This window comes from Condylura cristata, unplaced genomic scaffold, assembly GCF_000260355.1.
Source record: "Condylura cristata isolate star-nosed mole 26May11 unplaced genomic scaffold, ConCri1.0 scaffold00003, whole genome shotgun sequence".
Classification (NCBI taxonomy): Eukaryota; Metazoa; Chordata; class Mammalia; order Eulipotyphla; family Talpidae; genus Condylura; species Condylura cristata.
Genome location: NW_004567104.1, coordinates 21,713,590 through 21,736,024, shown reverse-complemented (window position 1 = coordinate 21,736,024; position 22,435 = coordinate 21,713,590). Strand labels below are relative to the sequence as shown.

At 42.6% G+C, this 22,435-nt stretch overlaps 1 protein-coding gene across 4 annotated transcripts in view; it reads left to right on the top strand.

Moving 5' to 3' along the window:
* DGKG (diacylglycerol kinase, gamma 90kDa) overlaps positions 1–22,435 on the top strand; it is a 188,253-nt gene that overhangs the window by 89,392 nt on the left and 76,426 nt on the right. For all 4 annotated transcript variants that reach the window (XM_012733612.1, XM_012733606.1, XM_004675068.2 and 1 more), the window contains 2 exons: positions 644–804; positions 7,826–7,890. In XM_012733612.1, the coding sequence (XP_012589066.1) occupies positions 644–804; positions 7,826–7,890 (226 nt within the window). The remainder of the gene's footprint in view (positions 1–643; positions 805–7,825; positions 7,891–22,435) is intronic.

Sequence of the window (22,435 nt, the reverse complement as noted above, 5' to 3'; positions counted from 1 at the left end):
GCCTCCTACACCCCTTACCAGACAGATCCCTACATCCTCAAAGCTAGCAATAGAGAAGCTCCCTGATGTCAGATCCCTCTCAAGCTTTGAATCTATTTCTCAAAGAAAAATCCAGGCATGAGGGCTCACCTGGTTAGGTCATATCCACCAAGATAATCTCCCTTTCTTAAACTGTGGCAGTGACTATGCTATCTTATTCACAGGTCCCCAGAGGGCTGGGGTTGGGGGTCACAACATATATATAATGAGGTGTGGGGAGGGTAGGAATCATGGGGACCTTCTGACTGCAAGTTCCTTGGTCTATTGATCTCTGCAGTTACATGGTTCTGGAACTGATCCTTTGTTCTACCCAATACAGCTTCCCAACCATCCAGCTCACCCATTCCCCAGGACTTGCTTCAGCAGCACAGGCCTGCCCATCTTTAGCCAGTGCCCAGCCCCACTCTCTGCTACTCTAGCTTCCAAATTCTCCAGTTTCTTGTTCTCTCCATGACTCAGGGCACCTAGTGTCTCTGCCACACTGACACACAAAGGAGTGTCCTGACCACTCCTAGGGTCCCCGGGCCTGACAGCTGCCTGAGTGTGCATGAGCAAAGACCTCTCACCATTCTGCTCTGAGGGCATATGTGATGTTGCTTCACAGGTTACGAAGGGGGCAGCCTGACTAAAATCCTGAAGGAGATCGAGCAGAGCCCCTTGATGATGCTGGACCGCTGGCATCTAGAAGTCCTCCCCAGAGAGGAAGTGGAGAACGGGGACCAGGTCCCATACAGCATCATGAACAACTATTTCTCCATTGGCGTGGTGAGTTGGCCAGGGATCTTGTTTCTGCAGGGAGTGGAAGTCCCCGGTGGCAAGAGAGATTCTAGCCTTCCATTGTTCCCCTGCTCTTCTTGACCCAGCCGTCCCCAACCTTGACTTGGATCCAAGAAGCATGCTTTCTTCTGGCCTAGGCATAGACACCCTGATGGTGTCACTCCCCATCTTTGACTATAGACGAAATTGCTTCCCTTATAATTTTAACTATGCAAAAAGGAACAGGAAATTTATTGAGTTAGTTATACTTTGGTATTTGGCCTGGTTAGAAAAAGGCAACACCAAGAAATGATCAAGGAACAAGGCCAGTAGGAGATTCTCATGTGAGCTTCTGAGGTGGAATTTGATTCTTCAAGGAGAATTGTAGATACTAACACTGGCTTAGCTCTCAGAATTCCTTCTCTCCTGATTGCTCTCCTCCTTTCAGCCCCATCCTCCACATTCCAGTTACTCACAAACCTCTGGGCCACCTCTTCTTGTCTGATTCCTGTGCTGAGCTGCACGCTCCCCTCTGTGGGTGACCCCAGCGCCCCCAGGGCTCCTCCCATCAATGCACTCTGCATTGGACTGAGGGAGTTGGTTTAATGTACCCACCTCTCTCTCCTCCATGCATGTGCACACACACACACCTACAAGTGGACACACACAGTGCAAGGACGGTGCCATGTTCCTCTCGTGGCCTCAACCCCGGCACATCTACTGCTGCTCAGCAAGTTTCCCTGAACTCAACTTCTAATCCAAAGAAGATGGGGTGGGCAGTGTTGAGACAGAGTGAGGGAGAACCAGAGCAATCATTTCGTTAATAGTGTTGGGGCTAGGAAGTGGGAGTCACAAGCACAGTAGCCTGGACTGAACACCCTGTGTGCCCTCCCCTGTGTTCTCTGGTCCTCTGGGAATCTTGTCCCTCCCATCCCTGTATTTCAGCGGAGACCCAAGGAGAGCTAACTAGTAATGGATAGAACAACCTGTGCCTTATGGCAAAGCCGGGTTCCCTCCTCTCTGTTTTTCACCTTAGGATGGTGCTTGTGCAGTTTGGAATTGCCTTTGGAATAACGCCCAACTTCTTAAGCACATGAAGTCCCTCCAGGCCAACCCCCAGCCCCAGACTGCATGCTATGTATACTCCTTAACCCCCATCACCTGTGCCTCTTTTCAAATTTTTTATTTTTTTAAAGAAAATAAAGGGGGAACTGATAGATTAAAGAAAGCAGATTTAAGGAAAAGGTTTTGTTTTTTAATAAGAACACTAAAAGGAGAAGCATGGAAGAGGAAAGGATTAAATGGAGTAATACCATATGTTTACAGGATTTAGAATTTACCCTATCTGCAGATATGATTCTTATGCCCATACCGAAAGGCAGTATTATCTCCATTTTATCGGTGAGGAAACAGGAGTGAGATTAAAGGATTTGCCTTCACTTTCTGCCTTCTAATCCAACCCTTTCCCTATTACTAACAACCCTGGACTCTTGATCAGGCCTGGGAGGATGATGGAGTCAGCCTGGGAGCAAACACAGGGCTCTCTGCACCCAATCTGGTTCATCCAGGGCTCCCAGGCTCAGTTAGGGTAGACATCTCCCCTAGCTGCTTCCAGCTTCCTCTCCAGTGACCTCGGCAGTCCCCTTCCTCCTCTTCAAGGCTCAAAAACCTCTCTGCCTTTACACCACCTGCTCACGCTCTAATTCTCCTCGCAGGAACATGCGGATTACAAATCAGACTTGACTGGATGGTTCGCATTCGGGGAGTCTGGAAGTAGGGACTTCCCTGCATTACAGGTTGACAAAACACCCATCTTTTTCCTGGAGTAATGAGAGCAGAACTTTCTGACATTTATTGAGTCCTGCTGCATACAGGGCAGTTGCCCTGCTGGCAGGCACAGTCCTCAGACCTTTGCACTTGAAACGGAGGAGCTGTAGCTTAGGAAGTGACCAAGACAAGTCCAAGCTGATGAGTAGTGGAGTAGGGAATCACAAATGTGACACTCCACAGCCGCTGAGCTGTGGGCCACTGAGTCACGTAGCCTCTGCACAGCCCCTCCGTCTTCATGTCGCCGAGCTCTCAGAATTTGAGTGTGTGATGGCTCCCAGATGCCCTTTGTCAAAAATGCAGGTTCCAGCCCATGTCAGATGCTGATTGGTGTTCTGATTCAGCTGGCCTAAGCAAGATATGGGAATTTGCATTTTCACCAAGTCCCTAAGATAATTCTGATGTACATGGTACCAACCTAGTCTTCTGTGAGTGCAAACAACTCATTAGTGCAGAGAATGGTCCAAGGAAATGGTTCTTCACAGCAGCAGAAACAAGACTAGAGAGGAAAGGCAGCGTCTCAGAGTAAAAACACCCTTTATCTGGATAATTGAGCCCTAATCCCAAAAGCCAAGAATGATCATGCTTTTAAATCTTTTACACAAATAAGGAAGGAGGGAGAGAAGGAGAGAGAGAGGGGAAAGGAGGCCCAGGTTAATTGTCCCCCGAGGAAATGCAAACATTCTCCATCACCCTCAGTGGTCAAGGGATTTATTTAACTGGGCTGACTTAAAATAATTCAATCTGTTCGACTTTCAAATAACAATAATAAAACTTCACCATATCTCCCTCATGATTTTTTTCATATACCTTTAGCTTGTGCATGTTTAATATTTTATTGCAATGCAGCAAGCAGCCAGGATTGTTTTCATCTCTTTGGTGTATCCTAGTCGTCTCTCAATAAAATGTTTGCAGGGCTCGTGTGCTCGCTCTTTAAAAGTTGGAAAGGGAAATTCTTGAGAAAACAAGGCACCAACACGCAACCCTAGCAGAATCTGGGTCTGACATTTGCAGAAGCTCTTGCTTCCTATTTGACTTCCCAAACTTTGTAAGAGGAGAAGTAGGTATGTAAACCAACCCACAGTTTTACTTCCTTGTGATGATTACAGTCAGCTTCTTTGGCAAAGAGAGCCCAGCAAAGTCTTTGCTTCTTTTGAAGGACTTAGAGTATCTTATTAATATCAAATGTCTGTTGCCTCTTATTTATAAAGATGATGACAATGATCGTTGTGGTCTCCCTAGGTGGTAAAGAATTTGTCCTGATGAGTTCACCCAGTCCACTTGATGCCAACATTTAACGGATGAAGGAATAAACAGGGTAGCTTCTCTAGGCCTATCCCGGAAATGAGTCACCCCATTGTCACCCCATTCCCATCACCCGTGCCAGCGCCTCATCAGTGAAGAAGGTGGCGAAAGGGCCTGTTTAGTCCCCCTAACTGATAACATCCTTTGGCAGGAGATTTTAAACATAGCCATCCAGGATGCTACTTCCTCTCACTTCTCTGGCCTCCTCTTGCTTTTTATTTTTGGATTCGCAAAAATATGTCAGGATGGCCAGGTATCGGTGACAGGAAGTTTGGGACGCTAAGTAATTCCTGGGGTATGTGTAACTCTGAGCGCCTCAGAGGCTCTCCTTTCACCAAGCTTTAATAGATCGAGTGAGCAGCTAATCCCTTGATTCAATGAAATCTATTTCTGAGACCAGGGAAACCCAGAGGCCAAGGAGAGGCCACAACCATCACACAGACCCACACACCATTTTCCACCTTACAGACAATGGCACTTAGCAGACATCACCAGACAAGTTTCTTCAACAATAAGCCTCCTTCCCAAGAGGGAGTTTATCAACAAGGCATCGTTTCCCCTGCAAACTGTTAGATTCCATCCATCTCAGGCTCTTGTGTGTCATCTTGTGAGAGCAATTTCGGTACCAACACCGCGGGACTCCCTGAGAGGACCTGCTCTCATTTTCATTTTCCAATCTGCCATCATTTTTCAAAACAATCCAATTTTGAAATAATCTGTCTTATGTCTCCTTTCTGTCTTTTTATCTTCACAAGTGGTCAGAGTGACTTAGAACTAGTGTGTGATGGGTAGCCACTGGAAACACGTGGTCATAGTGTAGTTGAATAAGGCTAAATTGAGAGATAGTGGAACTGTAAAATACACACCAAACTTCAAAAATGTGGTATTAAAAAGAAGAACATAACGATCTCAGTCATTCTATAGTAATCACTTGTAATGAAATTCATTAAAATACATTATTCAAATATTCCTCTTTTCAGTAAAATTGAAATAAATTTAAAAATTATTTCTAAATATGGCTATCAGAATAATTTTCATTTATTTCTATGGGACAGCACAGACCTACACATCCCAATATCGCAGAATCTAAATGACTTCTGTTAATATTTGAAAGAGGCACAGACACTTATTGTCTGATCATGACTTTGAAGTTGTAGTTCCATTAAAAGTAGCATGTGCCGGGCCCTCCCTGGTGGCGCAGCGGGGTAAAGCACAGCACTAAGAAGCTAAAGCCACTTCCTCATGAGTTTGATCCCACCTGCCCCGGAAGTGACCACATGGCTCAGCAGACCTCTCCTGACCCGCCTGCTGCTCCCCTCAGCAGTGTACTTCATCAGTCGGCCTGTTCTACTCCCCGCTCTGTCTCTGGTGAATCCTCTCACCATCCCTGTATCTCTGGCCCCTATACCCCAGTTCTGTATGCACAAATAAATAAATCTTTAAAAAAAAAATTTTTTTTTTAAAGTAGCATGTGCCTATACCATTCATCATCTCTTTACCCTGCAACTCAAAGGAATCCCAAGAGTGAGACTGTCAGAAATGCCCTTATCATGCCATGGGTTTGCAATTCCCATCTTGCTGTAATTGTTACCAAGGAAATGGTTGAATTCTTGGAGCATTGGTTTGCAACATTTAAATGAGATTATTACTGAATGTAAACACACCCTGTCCTGTGACAACACAGAGAAGCTCTACAGAGACTGAAGCTGAATCTTGAGTCTCTTTGTAGCCCCAGGGGAGAGAAATGTGGTTGCGTTTTTATCAGTATTGCCTTTTAAAGACTGAACAGTGAAGGAGGTACTCCTCTCTCCCTGCCTTCTGTATTAAACTGGGGGTGACATTGTCCAGTTAGAAACCACACATTTAGCTAACATGATTGCAAAACCAGTTATGCAGAGAGAGAAGATAATTGAACTGCAGCGATTGGAGACCTGTGTGCACATATCCCAAAGAATAAAAGACCAGAAGCCCATCACAGTGGGGGTAGGGGTGGTGAAGTTCAACATGTGATTGCTTTTTTCTTTTCTGACAGAAGAAAATTAGTGCTTCAAAGGAACACAAGTAGATGGAATGTTTTCTTGAATTCTAGAGAAGCATTTGACAGATGTCACATGAATCTTACTCAGCGTGTTCACTGAAACTTGCTGAGGGCGCGGAAGGAGGAAGCAGTCCAGGGGCACCAGACCGCGCCGCCCAGAGACGCTGTGTGTGTGTGCTGCAGGGTCCAGAGGAGACATCTCTGGAGCTTTGCAAGTCTCCCCCCAGGGTCCACAGGGGTGCCTAGCCAAGGCCTCCAACTCTCCACATGTCCTAAAATGAAAACCAAACAGTAAACCAGTAACTAGAATTTCAGTGTTAAACTCCCAAAATGTTATTTTAGCGAGGAATGTTTGCCAACCCAAATAAAGCCCATATTCTTGACTTGCTGTCTCCACTTTTCAATAGTGTGCTATTAGCAGGGTTTATTCCTCTGACAAACAGGGATATTACAAAAGTTCCCCTTTGCCCCCTAACTTGCTTCTAGATTTTCTACGCCCACTAGTGGCTTGTATTTTATTCACCCTACACAGCACATGATCAAAAAAATAGCTTCGCTGAACTAGACTTTCTGATGTAAAAAAAACCAACATTCAGAAATTTTCTTTTGTACAGTTTCCATATTGAGAAAATAATTAATATGCATTTGCTGAAAATTCACTCTATGGATTTTCCATCTTCTTTTAGCACATATTCCATTACATGAATTTCTCCATTTTTTTCCCCTGCACAAAACTGAATTAACTGCCTCAATTCTGTGCCTCCCCCAACCCCAGCCTTTCAGCTCCATTTGCCTGTTTATTTCTAACGCTCACCACCTGCGCTAAAGTACTGGCACGGGGCCTGACAGGGAAAGGGATGATGCTTCAGTCTTCTGCTGGGAAATTAGACCAATAGCAAGTGTGGAAGACAAAGTGTGAGGAGGAGAGATGACCTCAGGGTTGGTTCTAGTGCATTTGGATGCTAGGGACAACTAGGAGAATAGCAAAAGGCCAGCTAAGGGTCAGCTCAGAAGGGACACAGGAAGTAGTGGTCAGGGATGGAGATCCCTGAAGCCTGGTGGCCTGGGAGCCGCTGCTGCCTGTGAGTTCTGAGGAGCAGGTGACCCCTAGGGCTAGGGTCAGATGTAGGTAGGCTGTGCCAGTTGGAGTGGAGCCAGGAACCCCTAGAATGTGGTGATGAGATTATGTTCACTGAACTTGGTGACAGTCATTTCTGTGGTAGGATCAAGAAACAAAAGCCGGAAGTTTACATTTTTTATTTTATTATCTACTAAGCATGTTATTCACAGCTACCAATGTTTTCTACTGATCTGGGTGATGAACAGTTACTATGGAGCAGCCTCTGTCAACCTCAGTTTTCTGTGTTGATGGTGTACTATAGTTATGTAAGATGTTATCGCTGGGGAAGCTGGGTGAAAGGGACGCAGGAACGCTCTGTACTATTTTTGCAACTTTTGGTGAGCCTTAAAATATTCCAAAATAAAAAGTATTTTTAAAAAAACAGAAGGAGTTAATATGGTGAGTTATCTCCAAAGATTCATACCCAGTCCCATTCCAGGTCCTCTGCAGACAGCTCCTCCCAGGCCCAGACATCCTTCTTCACAAAGGGCAGGAGGGGCCCCTTTCACCCCCAACCACTGAAGTGTGTGGGGGTGAGGGGGCTTGGGGAGAATGACTGAAATCTGCAGTCAACTGCACAGTTCTACAGTGTTGGGGGCACTAGCTCCCAACCTTGAACATCATGCCTCTTTTCTGTGCCACTTGCTCTCAGGGTTAGGGGATCCAGTAGGAGACTATGCTTTCCTTCCACATCGCATATCCGCTCCCACTAACCCTGCTTTCCTCCCTTTGCTTTTCAGGATGCTTCCATTGCACACAGATTCCACGTGATGAGAGAGAAACACCCTGAAAAATTCAACAGCAGGTAAGAGGGCTTAAGGTTCAGATGATGTGGCCACCACCCCTCAGTGTAGCTGTGCCTCACCCGAATGGCCTGGGCCTCCTGCACCCCCCACCCAAGTTTTCTGGGCCTCCCCCAAGGATTTCTCTGTCCTGTCACATTGTCCAGAGGAAGGTTTCCACTTCCAAGAAGTAAACAATGTCAGAAACCTGCCTTATCCTGGTCCCCGATCCCATCCCAGAGGATGCTGACAGGAGAAGGAGTGGAGGTGGGGGAGCGAGACCGGCAGAAGTGGTGCACGCCTTGGGATGGGGTCTGCTCCTCCTGGTTGCTGGAAGCACCTCCCGGGCTTCTGCTTTCTCAAAACATACAGGGCCTCCAGCCTCAGCTCTTCACGAGTCCTGTGGGGAGAAGCAGGCTGGATGCCGGGGCTGGGATTTTGTCAGTCTGGAAGGGATGGGAGGCAGCAGCCTCAAAGGACCATAGCCAAGACAAATGAGTGTTAAGTGGACTCTGCCTTCCCCACCAGCAGAGGGCAGCAGAGAGAGCCCCCCCCCCCGCTGAGAGTGGCCAGGACCCAACCACTCCCATACCGATGTTAGGTCCAAAAATGACTGGAGAGAGAAGCCCAGATAGTTTGCAAACAAAGCCAAACCCTTCTTAATTGTCAACAGGGAATTTTTGAGAAGTGAGTTGATTGGCAAGAGCTATCCCCTGGAATTTTAAATTACATTCCTCCCCTTTTCTGTTGGTGGCCAATTTCCAGCCTTTCTCTCTCCCCTTTGTTGAACCATCCCAAGATGAACTGGATCACCTGCCCTAAGGAAGATGGGGTGGAGGGACTTAGACAGGGTCTGTGGGGCTTAACTTCATGTGGACCACAAGATTCTCTCCAAAGCAGAGCCCAGGCCATATTTTCTGCCATTGATTTAAAGTCTGCACCCAGAAACAGAAAAACCCTGCTCTTTTCATGTGTAGCCCTTCCCTTGACAGCAGCCTGGGGGTTAACAGAAAAAACAAACAAACAAAAGAAAAACTATTTAGGTATCAGAGATAGAACAAAACAAGAGTACTGCAGCTTCAGGAAGAGTGACCTAGGGTATCTAATGGTCAAACTACCCTTACTAGTGCGTGCATTGTGTCATGGCCACATCCTCCCGTGGCCCGCACACAGGCCCCGCACGCTCATGAAATATTACTAACAGGCCTACTCTCAGCCTTCTGCCGACTAGAGTCAGAAACTTACAACTCAATCATTTCGCGTCTCACAATCTATTTCTCTCATATAGACACAAAATCACTTTTAAAAAATACTCCACTTCTGCACTTCTGTCCTCTTTGCACAATTACCCTTACGCCTACTCATGGACACAATCTTATTTTTTTTAATTTATTTATTTATTCATACAGAACTGGGGTACAGGCCAGAGGTGCAGGGGCAGTGAGAGGATTCACCAGAGACAGAGTGGGGCGCAGAACAGGCAGATTGACAAAGTACACTGCTGAGGGGAGCAGCGGGCAGGTCAGGCGAGGTCTGCTGCTCCATGTGGGTCAGTTCCGGGGTGGGGATCAAACTCATGCCAAAGTGACTTTAGCTTTTTAGTGCTGTGCTTTAACCTGCTGTGCCACCAGGGAGGGCCTGGACACAATCTTATTAAGATGTCATATGCTTGTGAAATTCATAAGGGTCCCCTCGTTCTTCACTCCCTCCCCCTCTCTCTTCCTTTCTCTCATTCGCTGATCATATGCTTTGGCAATGTACAATATACCAGGCGCTGTTCTAAAGGTGTTTGGACAGACATTGGTAAGGGAGTCACTGTGCAGAAATAGTGACTTGTTTAGTGACTTGGCATGGCGGGCTCAGACAGTGGCCTGACTCAAGACACAGGAAACAAGTGCGTATCTGCCAGGTCAAGAGAGGGTAACCAGGGCGAAGAATCAAATGTACAAAAAGATCCAAAGGATTGAGAGTGCAGCATGCTGGGCAAAGAGAAGGCTATGTAGTGCATGCATTGTGTGGTCTCCTGGCGAGAAAAGAAACAAGACCTGTGGTCGCTTATAGAGAGCAACCAAGCAGAGAGAGCAAGAAATGTCCCCTTATTCCAAAGTTAGTAGAAGGTCAACATCTGAGGTGAATAGAGCGATCACCTCCTCCTAGGGTTAGGTACAATTAGATACTTCTGTTGTTAAATGTGCATTCCAATACAAAGCTTTCACAAATTCACTGCAATCTGAATGACTTTTTCCTTCTCTCTTCCATTCTGATTAACAAAATTACTCCTTGGGGTTAGGGTACCCCTTACCCTTCAGATCAAGGTAAGGTGAGGTTGAGGTCAAGGTAAGGTGGTCCCTGGGGTGACAGACACAAGAATTGACTTGTAAGTCCACGCTCAGTGCTTTTAAGTGAATACATAGTGGGGGCCGGGTGGCCCTGTTTCACAAGGCCCAGAGTGCTTCCTCTTAAACCTGAATCCACACTGCCTCTACCCTGCCTGCGGGCTCCTGTTGAAAACACCCAGGAGTGCCTCATTTGTCCACTGAGAGGCAGCCGAGCAGCCAATTTCTCCAGCCTTCCTTATTTAGCATTGAAGATGGTTTTAAATAGGCAGGTGGTTGTAACCATGGTTACCCCATTACACCAGAGGCTAAACTTAGGAAGGGCCACAAGGGATAGGAAGAAAGCTTGATACCCAGGATTTGGAAATGTAAATGATATTATCAAACAAGGCTTCATTTGACTGGGCTGAACTTAGGTTTTCCAAAGCGTAGTCACTGCCTGACTGGAAACCCCTTCCTTTAATGCCCAGGACAGCGCCCCCAGAGATAACTCTGAGATTAAAATCTCAGGAACTGTAACTGTTTTGTTTTATTTTAAACAAGGTAGTGTGACTAGTCAGCGCTAGAATGTATCAGGAAACTTGATTCAGTGCTCATTCTGCTTTCTGGACCATTCTAACAAGGTTAACTTTCTTAACTTAAAGTACAAGTACCCCCAGATGGTACCTTGAAGTTGTAGGTAAGGTACTGAATATATGTTTCTAGAAAGTAAGTTCATAATGACCAGAAGATTCATAAAGAGCCCCAAAGTTTCCTGGTTAAAAGTTACAGTACTGAGGCTTCTGGACCCTAAAGGACATCAAATGATGATTCAACTTTGGGATTTCAAGGAATTTTTCTGCAATGGACTCCCTACACAGTTCATTGCTAGAGAGTGGCTGTTACAGGAAATTTACAAAGTTACATAGTTTTGAATGGAGAAAGAGCCAGGTCCAAGATGTAAGAAGATGAGCCAAGCATGATGGGCAAGGGGGAAAAAATGGCCATTCAGGGGGGAAAAGGCCATTCAGGGTAGAGATGGGGCTATGTTCAGCCCCACTTCTATATTGATGGACTAATTATTAATTGCTAATTTAGGCATTGTGAAAATTGCCTTCTCGTTGTTAGCATAAATAACAGGAGAGATTTCATTCAACTGAATGTGTTAGAATGTATTTTAGATATAAAGGTAAATAAGACATGGTCCCTGCCTTCAAAGAATTCATAGGCTAGGAAAAGTAATCTTCAAATATTTTTTAGACTGACTTTCACATAAAAAGAGATTACACTTAATAGGTCATATAGCACACAGGAGGTAATATGGTGTGCGGCACTTATTAATGGTTGTATCCCTACATCACTTGTAAATTAATTATTTAGCATGGTGTCATAAAGGTAATATAATGGAGCCAAATGGTGTTACAAGGGAATGATACCAAGAACTGTTATTTTTTGAGTTCCTACTAAATGCCAGGTGAGAATCTAGGTTCTTGAAATAGGTTGAATTATTTAAATCCCAAAATAACTCCATACAGTAAATGTTAGCGTTCCCATTTTACAGTTAAAGGAACTGAGCCTGACAGAAGCTGAGTCATCTAACCAAGCAAGGTCTTACATCTTTGTAAGCAAAGGATCTGAGATGATTCTTTTATAGCTCCCAATTCTGTTAGCTGCACCTGCTGTCTCCCACAGATTTCTTTAGCAAACACCTATTGCATATCAAACACTCTTTATACATGATCTCACTCCATTGTAAGTGCTGCTGTCCCCATTTCAGAAATAGAGAGACTGAGGCAAAGAGAGCAAAGCTATTATGGGCTTGATCCACCACTATGAATTTCTCTGTGGGAAAATGCCTGCTGAGTACCAAAGGGGACTCGAGGTATGCTACCCACTTTCACCTTGTGTGCTAAGGCTTGCTTCTTATCTCAGTGTCTACAAAAGGATGAAGTTGACTTCATGATTTGCATGGCAAGGAGCAAAATTAAAATGCAAGGCCTCTAGTTCAAAAATCACTCATAATTTCAAATCAGTGACAGCAGAACCATAAACCAAGCATAGAGCCGAGAGGTAGGGAGACCCATACAACTATTCAGATCTCACACTAATGAGCTGGCCCTAACAAAGAGAATACATAAAAACAGAGAGGCCATTTGCCCTTGAAGAGTTTACAACACAGGCCAAAAGAATGGAGGAGAGAGGGTTTCAGAAAAGGGTAGAAGGAGAGGGATTTTCAGTTCTTCAGATAGGCAGCAGTCAGTACTAGCGGATTACATCATGGAGGTGCCAGCAAAATGTTCCAGATATCCAGTGTTCCATGAAGCTCCTGGATTAAGTCTCCGTGAACGGTTTTGTATTTAAGGACTATATACATAAAGCTACCTAATTCCAATGTCACTGTCAGTAAGTGTCCAGGGAGAGAAGTCTAAGTATGGAACTTTTTGTTGTTGTCAGAAGCTCAGAGCCCTGAAGGAATGTGTTATTCCAAACCTGTTGAGTGCCATCCACTTGAATATGTCCCTCAGCAGTTTAGGCTGAAGCAAGATATTTCCTGTTAGGTCCTTCAAAGGGACCGAAACAGTGCTTCATTCCTACCAGAGCTGACCACCTTTCCCAAAAACCCTTGTAATTAACAGGCCCTGGAGTGTTAGCTTTCCTGGAGCCAGGCCACTGAGTAGCTAATGAGGGGTTCCCCAAAATCCCTAATGTAGCCTGAGTCCTTAAGTGGTTGGAAATACATCTTGCAAATAACTAAGCACTTAATAGATATTTATAGAAGGAGACAGCAGGGTATAGTCTAACTTGGCATCAAAATTTGGCTCTACAGCTTGCTAGCTGTGTGACCTTGGGCAAGTTACTTAATCACTTAATCTCTTTAATCCTTTGCTTCCTTCCTTGAATATCTATCAATGTTGCTCTAAGTATTTAATGAGGTAATGTGTAAATTCATAGCACATAGTAGGTTTTCAATAAACATTTGTTGTTGAATAACATTGAATGACAAGTATAAGAAAAACATTGCTTTTAATTGCCAATAAAATATTGCCAATGGAAAACTTTTCTGATGGAGTAGCAGGTGGGATTCACTATCATGAGCTCTTGCTTCATTGACATAACATTTCAATGAAAAGTTGGAGGATGAGTAAAAGTTGGAGAAGACTCCAGTCATGATACAGGAAATCTATCTAAATCCCTCTGTTATAAAGGATGGGAGGATAGCTTCAATTAGCCAGGGTTGGGTTGAGTGTACAAAACTGGAACTGTAGAGCAGAGTCCCTTTACTGGCTCCATGGGTGTCCAAGAGGCAGAGGTTTGGGGCCGGAATACTTGAGAGTCTAAATCTACTGCTAACTCCACTGCTAGCCTAGAAGTAAGACTGAGATAGGGGGGTCGCAGATCCCAGCTGATATGGTATAGAAGGAGCAGGGTGGAGGTGAATAAGAACGAGCTATAAGAAGGTGCTGTGTGCTCCATGGAAACTTAAAGCTTATCCACATGGTCACAGGGTGCTCACAGGGCAAATGGATGCTGAAAATGTGACCACCCCCTTCCCTGATGCTCACTCTCCCCTCACCCACTTAGCGACTCTTCCCCCACTTTCGATGAACACAAAGATGTTCTGTGGCAGGCAAAATAGAAGCTATCAAAGCTCAACTCATAAAATTCTGGAAATAAAAGGGGCTCTTCTCTTCAATACCTGTGCATAAACTATATCTCCATTTACATAAGATTTTCTTCTTCTTCTTTTTTTTAATCTAAAAATGAAACCATTCTAAGCTATTCTTGTCAGGAGCCCTGAGAGTTGCCCAGGGCTACAGCCCAGACCTGTGATTTTTCTCAAAGTATAAAGGTAAACAGCAGGGTTAAAATTCCTGGAGTCCTCATTCTGTACCTGAACTGGGTTTTGCTACTCGCCTATCTAATATTTTGTGCCCCAAAGGAGACTGCCTTAAGTACCCAAAAGGCCACACTTTCTCCACATTTCCTTGATCAAACTTTTTTCCCCAAAATACTTTGAAATCAGAAAAACCCCAAATGAAGTTGCTTGTGACATTTTCTATTCTTGTAAGTAAAGAAGAAATACAAACTTTCTGCTTTGTGTTCAAATGCCTTTGACTTTTCAAGTCCATTCTGACAGAGCAACTTACTTAATTACTTGAATGTTTATATACTAGTCCACAAACATGTATTAGCCCCTTCCCTTCCAAAGAATGAAATATGGCTTTTTTTTTTAATCAGTCCTTCATCATTACACATTTGTAAAGATCAGGTTTTCTTGGCTGTTTTATTTGTTAACGGTCAGTCATGAAGATATGCAGAAACTAGAGAATAGCAACATGGATCATTTAAAGCTGTCAATTGTCAGAGATTTTAGGAAGTTGTTATTAGTACTTACATGCAGTTCTCTTTGTCCTAAAGATTGATCTTTATATAATTTGATGAAATCATACTGACTCAACATTTCCTTCATTACCCTCCTGACCCCCTAGTCCATGTTGAAACTGGTAGTACAATATCTCAAATGGGTATGCGCAAGTGGCCTATGTATCTCAAGGCTTCCTCAAAACTGCTAGGCCACCAGAATAGTTCCTCACTGTAGTTTAAGAAAATGTAGTTTCCTTCAGCCAGGCTAAAAAAGATATGATTCATGTTACCAGTGAGTGGAATCGGTTTGTGAGATTATCAAAAGGAACTTGAAAGCAGCAATGTTTTCACATTGGCCTGATAATCCGGAAGGTATCAGCATTTATCGATTGATTGATTTCTAGAAATATTTTCTTCAAAGAGTTCAAGCAAGAGTGTATACTCAAGTTTACAAAGGTTAAGGTCAGCATGATAACCTCATGGAAGAAAATCAAAGTACACGAATTCAAAGTAAGATAGGAAATGGCTGGGTGCTGAGGCTGGTTTTCACTGTCTAAAGGCCTTCCAAAGGGAGAGGCTGGGGAAGTGGTGAAACTTGAAATCATGTCTTATAAGGAAGGTCTGAATTTGGGGTTATCTTGGCCAAAAAGGACTAGACTTAGGGAGAAGTGATATTTGGTCTCAAATATTTAAAAATATTTTCTCATAGAGGTGATAATTTCATTTATTTTGCATGATAAATCAGTGGGAAAGGTAACCAGAGACCAACTTGCTCCCCAAATAAAGGAAAGGATATCGAGTCTACTAAATAGAGCCATCCTCAAGAGCAAGAAATTGTTGGAAGGTAGTGGTGAATTTTCACGTTGTATGTTTAGGCAACTGTTATCAGTCATTCTTGGTCTCCAGTGAAGATGTGGGCCCAAGAGATTACATGCTATCATCAGACAATACAGATTCAACGGCTAGAGTTATTACTAAACTACTTATGGGTGACCTTTACCAACTTACTCTTCCTAAATCTCAGTCTGCGTACCTATAAAGGTGGGATATACTAATTGGTTTCCTATAGCTGCTGCAACAAATGACAACAAGCTTAGTGACTTAAATAATACTCATTACTCTATAGTGTTAGTGTTCAGAAGTCTGACATAGATCTCAGTGGGCTAAAATCATCAGGGTTGCACTCCTTTCTGGAAACTCTCAAGGAACGTTTCTTTCCTTGCCTTTTCTGGCAAATAGAGGCTGCTCACATTCCTTAGCTCGTGGCCCCTTCCATGTTTAATAGTCTTCCTCATGTGGCATCCCTCTGACATGATAGTCTCTCTTTTGCCACCTCTTCACTAAAAAGGATCTTTGTGACTATCCTGAATCTACTCAAATAATTCAGGATAATCTCTCCATCTCAATACAGATGAAATACCCCTGCAACTGTAATTCCCCTTGCCAAATACCCTGACATTTCATATTCACAGATTCTAGAGATAGGAACATGGATATCTTCAGAACATTTTTCTTTCCACCAGAAGTAACTTACCTCAAATAATGATTTTGAAGAGCCAATGAAATAATTATTTGAAGTGTTTATTACTGAAAGTTGACACATCAATGCTAGCTATCATTATTAATATTCTTATAATTACAAAAACAGGTACTACATCACATAATAGGTTAGATGACTCAGAAGCCCTTAAGACATTGTGATTTGGTGATTGTCTAAGAAAGATGATAAATAAATAACTATTGGTCATAGGATATGAGTCATCAGTGTAGCAATATATGGTATATTTTTTTCTCTTCATCTTAAAGCTTTTTCAATAAAATATCAACACCTTTATCATTATGGGATTTAATAATGCATCCTATAGTGTGATTACATTGAACATTGCAATTTTATTATAAATAATTTTTTTAATTCAGAAAAGTTAAGGAAAAAATCATTCATTCATAATCACAGCTTTCAGAAATATGTTATCATCATTTTCATGCATGCCAGTAATTTACCTGATATACAAATTTAAGTTTGTTTAAATTTTTCCTTTAGTTTATCTTTAAGCTTAATGTAAAATTTAAAATGTTAAATAGTCTTTAAAATTTTGTGATAGTGTGTTTCAATGAAGTTGTGTATACTATTTTTAAACAATTTTTCTTTATACAAGTGACTAAGGCTTATTGTAGAAAAATAAGTCACATCGCTCTACCCAGAAATAAACACAGCATTAGAACATATTTTCCTTCAGCACTTCCACTGCACAATTTTATTTACTTGAGATCATGCTGCATACACTGGCTTAAAACATTACTAACAGTAGTAGTTATAAGTTGTGAAAGGAAGATGATAAAAAGGCACTGATTGGAGGGAATTTATCTACTGGGAAAGTTTTATTAGTCTTTTCCAATTAGAGAAATCCTAATGATTGTGTTCAGTTGATATCAGAGTTTTAAATATACCCTTACTCAAATTGCTTTGCAAGTGAAATAGCTATGGAAATAGCTATGTTTGTGGAAGGTAAATAAAAAGATTTGCTTCTTTTAATTCCTAGTGTGTATATAGCTTTGCTTTATCTGAAAAAGATCAGCATGTGTTTTAAATGTGTGAGGTAGGAAGAGCTGCCCTCTTAATTCTATGGTGCTAGTTTTGTAAGCACAGGTAATTAGCAGGGTATTTATTGAAGTGCTTAAAAAGATGTATTTCCACTAAGTCAGCATTGCTCCAACCCTCACTTACAATAGAAACCATCGCTTACTGAATGCTTTCAAGAATTTCATGTATATTATTTTTCACTAACACAATTTCACAAGTATAAGATAAATATTATGGACCCATTTACAAATGAGAAAATTGAGGCACAGAGAGGTCGTGCAGCTTGCCCAAGAATATATCACTAGCAAATAGGTGAGCTGCTACTCAAACCTAGGTAGTCTGTTCTGACCCAGTGGCCACCACTCTCCCTGCTACATGTCCTACCTTTCAGTGTCCAGTCTGGTAAGCACTCAGGAAAGAGACTGGAGAAGAATCACAAAGATAATTCATGGGACCCATGAAAAACCTTAAATAAACCCAAGTCGTTTTTCTTGGAAAAAAGAAGCAGAGAATGTACTGGAAAGGGGCCTCAAGTGCATAAAGGATTCACAACAGGAAATAGTGACCACACCTCCTTACTCTCATCTCAGCTCAGGAAAGAAAAGAGTAGGGGAGTGGGAATGTGCTTCCAAAGTGAGGAATTGCCTTTCGGGAAGGGAGGACGACTCTGGCCTGGAGACATTTAAAAGGCTAAAATGAGTTATTGAAAGGAGTTGTGGAATGTCTGGCAACGGTTTCTAAAAGCAGAAGACAGCCTCGTTTGTCTGGAATGACAAACACACCAGCTTCTCTGAACTGAGGGGTGAGTTCGTCACACCTACCAGATGAAAGTTCTCTCCCTTGCGCCTCACTGTTAACTATGATGTCCCCTAAGTGACCTATTACTTCCTTAGTACCCAACTGATTCTCAAGAAGTCCCCTCCTCAGTGTTTCCTGAGTCCCCTGGTCCATCCTGATACTCTTCCCTCCCAGATCCAGCCTACCCAGGGCTGCCCATGTCTTTTGTCTGGTTGCTGCCACCAAGCAACATGTCCCATTTTTTAGAATTTAAACTCACCTGCTTTGCATTCAGGACCCATTTGCATCAGGGCTCCTGCTCAAAAGCCAGTTCAGGATTATCATTTGCTTATCCATATTCTCACTGTCCCCATGCAAACCCTTACTCCTCAGTCTGGTATGACATCTCCATCTATTACTTGTTTCAAAATACAGTCCAAAATATTCTGAATACTCCCTCCCTGACCCACTCTATCCGTGGTCTCAACTTTCTCGTAGAATCCATACACAAAGCTTTTGACACATTTCCTGCCACTTTGATTTTTCCATTTTGTCTTTTCCAAGACATTGTTTTGTTGCTCAACAGTTTTGTTTCCATATCCTTCCTAAGTTTGCTCACTCAGTGTCGGGTCTGAACCCTTGTTCAGATTCCCTGACTGAAAACTGGAAGGTGGGGCTAAGCAGGTTCTTCCCTTAGGCCCGAAGGCATGAAGAATCTATTCTATGTTACAGACCAAGAGCAAGTCCACAGATCTAGCCGGAAAGTTGAGTATGTCCAAAGCCGTGGCAACTATATGAGAGCCTGGAGGTTGCCATGACAAATCACCACAAACAGTGTGCCTTAAAACAGCAGAAATTGACTCGTTCATAGTTCTGGAGGCTGAATGTCAGAAAGTGTCTGCAGGATTGGTTCCTTCTCCAGGCTGAGGGAGAATCTAGTCTGAGCCCTTCTCCCAGAGCCTGATGCTTGCCAGCAATTCCTGGCACGCCTTGACTTGGAGCGGCATCCCTCCAGTCTCTGCCCATCTACATCTGGTGTCCTTCCTCTGGGTGTCTGCTCTCTCTATCTAGATCTCCCTCTTATAAGGACACCAGCCATTGGACGTGGCTCCCTCATCCAGTATGACCTCATCTTTACTGGATGACATCTGTGAAGATCCTATTTCTAAATACAGTCACGTTCACAGGTACTAGGGTTAGGTCTTCAACTTCAGTTTTTGGAGGACACAATTTCACCCACATGCCAACCCTCCCTCAAACCCCATAAAAGAAGGAAATGCAATATACATTATGGTGATCTTTGTTTTACCAAGAGGATACAAGTAATGAAAGTATTGTGGGAGAGAGCACCTACCTGAGAAAGTAGGATGAGATTTTTTCAGGAAGTGCAAGCTTGAGACAAGTGGGGCTTCTCCTAGGAAAGGAGCCCGAGGATGCTAGGAGGAGGAAAGCTAAGTGCGCTGAGAGAGGGGGTTGAGAGGACACTGGACATGAGAGAAAAGGCCTGCAATTTGGAGGTGAGGAGGAAAGGCAGGTGGGAGGCAGCTATTGCAAGGTCTTGGAGCCCTGCTCAAGAATTTGTACTTAATCCCACAGGTGAGTGAGTGGATGAAGAGCTGGTCAGTCAGAAGTCACTCTTGGACTAGATCAAAGAGAGAATATATCATCTTGCAAATCATTTCTAGAGCAGAAACTTTAGGACTCCTGGAAACCGAAGGACCTTTATCTACTGAGCCTGACTGAAGTGTTAAACAGCATGGTGTTAGTTCAGACAGGAACTGGGGGACAGAGGAGAGGACATAAACCCCAAGGGGGAAACAGAATAAGAGTTGAGGAGAACCAGCTCTGCTAATTGGGAAGATGGTATTTATTTGGGCCAGGAAAGATAGTGGAAATCAACCACAAAGCTTTCTTATAAGCCCTGAACTTTGAGTCATACTATCTGATAGAAATCCATATTGAAAAGACCTATGTGTCATTCTCTCTTCCTTAACATCACAATTTCAGATTCTTTCATAAAGAAAGTACTTAGGTGTCTTTTAAACTTAACTTCATATTTTATCTGTTTTTAGCTGCAGAGAAAAGAACATTTGACATTATTAAGCGTCTATGTTACTTTACTAGTTAGAACTTTGAAAAGGGTTTTTGCACGGGTTTTTGTGATGCCAGAGTCCATCTTTATATTTCGAGCTGATGGCATTATAAGTATACTCATTTCAATGTATTTCTGTAAATTTCAGAATTACACATGTTATTAAAAAGAGGTTGTAAAACAAGATGGAAGACTAACACTCAAGAAAGAGTAAGTGGTTATAGTTCCTCGTTTAGATCATCATTTACTAAAGGAAAGTTTGATGTTTTCAGTACCTATCAGGAAACTCAGAAACTCTATAATGGAATAAATGAATTATCTGTAAAGAAACCTTGGGAGATGGCTTTACCACTCCAGACATCAGGCTATGTCACCCGTTTGTGAAATATAGGTACAAATCCTAACTTTTCCTGCATTCAAAAGAAATAAGTTTTAGCTCCCACATGCTTCTTACTTATTTTGTATCCAAGGGAAAGTTACTTCTGTTAGTCTTAATTTTCTGATGTGAAAAGGGAAATTACAACTATTTCATGAGATTCTTATGAGCATTAGAACAGATAAGTAAATGTTCCAGGTATTGGTGTGATGCTATTAATTATTAAGATGGGAATTTGTAAAGCGAGCATGAAGTAGTATATAAGTGAGTATGTGTAGAATCTCTCATTAAAATAGCACAGTGTTGTGAGTCTTATCTGTAGTAATAATTTATAGACTTTGGGCGGTAGGTTAGGTTTCAATCCCCTCCCCAGAATAAGCATCACTTCCATAAACACCCTCTAAGTAAAGTCACCAGATCTCTACTTTGAAGATTGTAAAGCTCAACTTTGAAGATCACAGGAGTGTTTAAGGTTTTTTTGCCTTACCACTTCATATTTTACTAAGAAAGCATTTTCCTGATCTTCTAATGCTCTTTAACGAAAAGGAGCTCTCCTCATTCCAAGAATGTACTTATACCTCCAAATTACTAAAGCATCAGAGACTTACATAATTGCTGAATATTCGCCTTTATTGAACATACACTTAGATTGAAATTCCTCACTGTCTAGTAACAAGATGTTTTCTATTCTGTTGAATGAATAGTTCCTTTAATCTTGAAAGTGGACCTTTCTGGAGAGCATTCCAAAATGCCAATCAAGCCGAGTGCTCTACCTTTCCTTTGAACTCAAAGAGCTGAGAGTGTCCCTATAATCTCCGGCTTTGGGTTATCACAGACCAAAAGGTTATAGGGACATCGTAGATAAATAAAAATCCCAAGATGTTCATCTTAGTGAAACTTTTATGGAGATTTCAATACAGTGCTAACTAATTAGGTTCTCTCTTTCCTTTTTTTTTTAACACCTTGTCCCTGAACTTGGACAAGAGGGATAGAAACTGCTCATACTCAGGATTTCTGCACACATGTGTAGGGATGGTGTGATGCTAATACAACAGAACGCCCTCTGATTTGAACTGAAGGTTTAGCTCATTATTTGCATGTTTGATCTTTTTCTCCACTGACTTATGATACATGTACTAAAGAAAAGTGAAATAGACAAGAGTAAGCCAATGGATTAGAAAAGAAGAGATTTGAGGAATGGATAATTTGTCCCTTAATAAACAAGACTTGATAGTTAACATCCATAAGGGCCATCTGTCTGGGCAAAGTAGAAATTGCAAGGGAAAGGTAAAATGAGCTTATTAATCTCTTTCTCCAGTAATTAAAGGACAGGTTCATTACTCACTGTTCCGTGATTGTCCAATAGCTATTAAACCTACCAGGTTATGCATGACTGATAAACACAGAGCAACTGAAAATATATTTTTTCCCGAAATGATGGGTTTGTGATATTTTATTTATTTCTGTGCATATGATCTTTGCAAATACCAACAGCGTCAGTTTTTAACCTGTTGCTGCTGATCAGCCTTTGCAATCACCTATTAGGGTTGATAACCAAAGGCCTTTGGCTATGAGCTCAGATGGGAATGATCATACTGAGAAGGAAGGGGGGCATTATGGAAGCTGCTTCTAGGAAAGTTCCCAAGAAGAAAGTACAGAGATGTATATGAAGGGTCACAATACAAATCAGTCAAGCAGTGAATGTAAATGAGGGAGTGGGTGGATGTGCAGCTTCAGGGAGTGGCAGGAACGCTAGCAAAGTGGAGACCGTGTGCCCTGTGTAATGGGAACAGACCGTACTCAGCTCCAGCCAACTGTTGCCAAGTTTGAAAGAAACCCAATCTTAGCAAGTCTGATTTCATCAGAAAATCCGGGTTACAGGTGTGTGTGTGAACCTTTGAATTTTGAAAACCACTGTGCAAGTTAAAGACATTTTCAGGCCTCATAGTATCTATGGGCTTCAAAGTTGTCACACTGATACCAGAAAATATCATTGTAGGGATGTGATGGAGTCCAGTTCTCTCTCTCTCCCATCCTTCCTCTCTCTCTCTCTCTCTCTCTC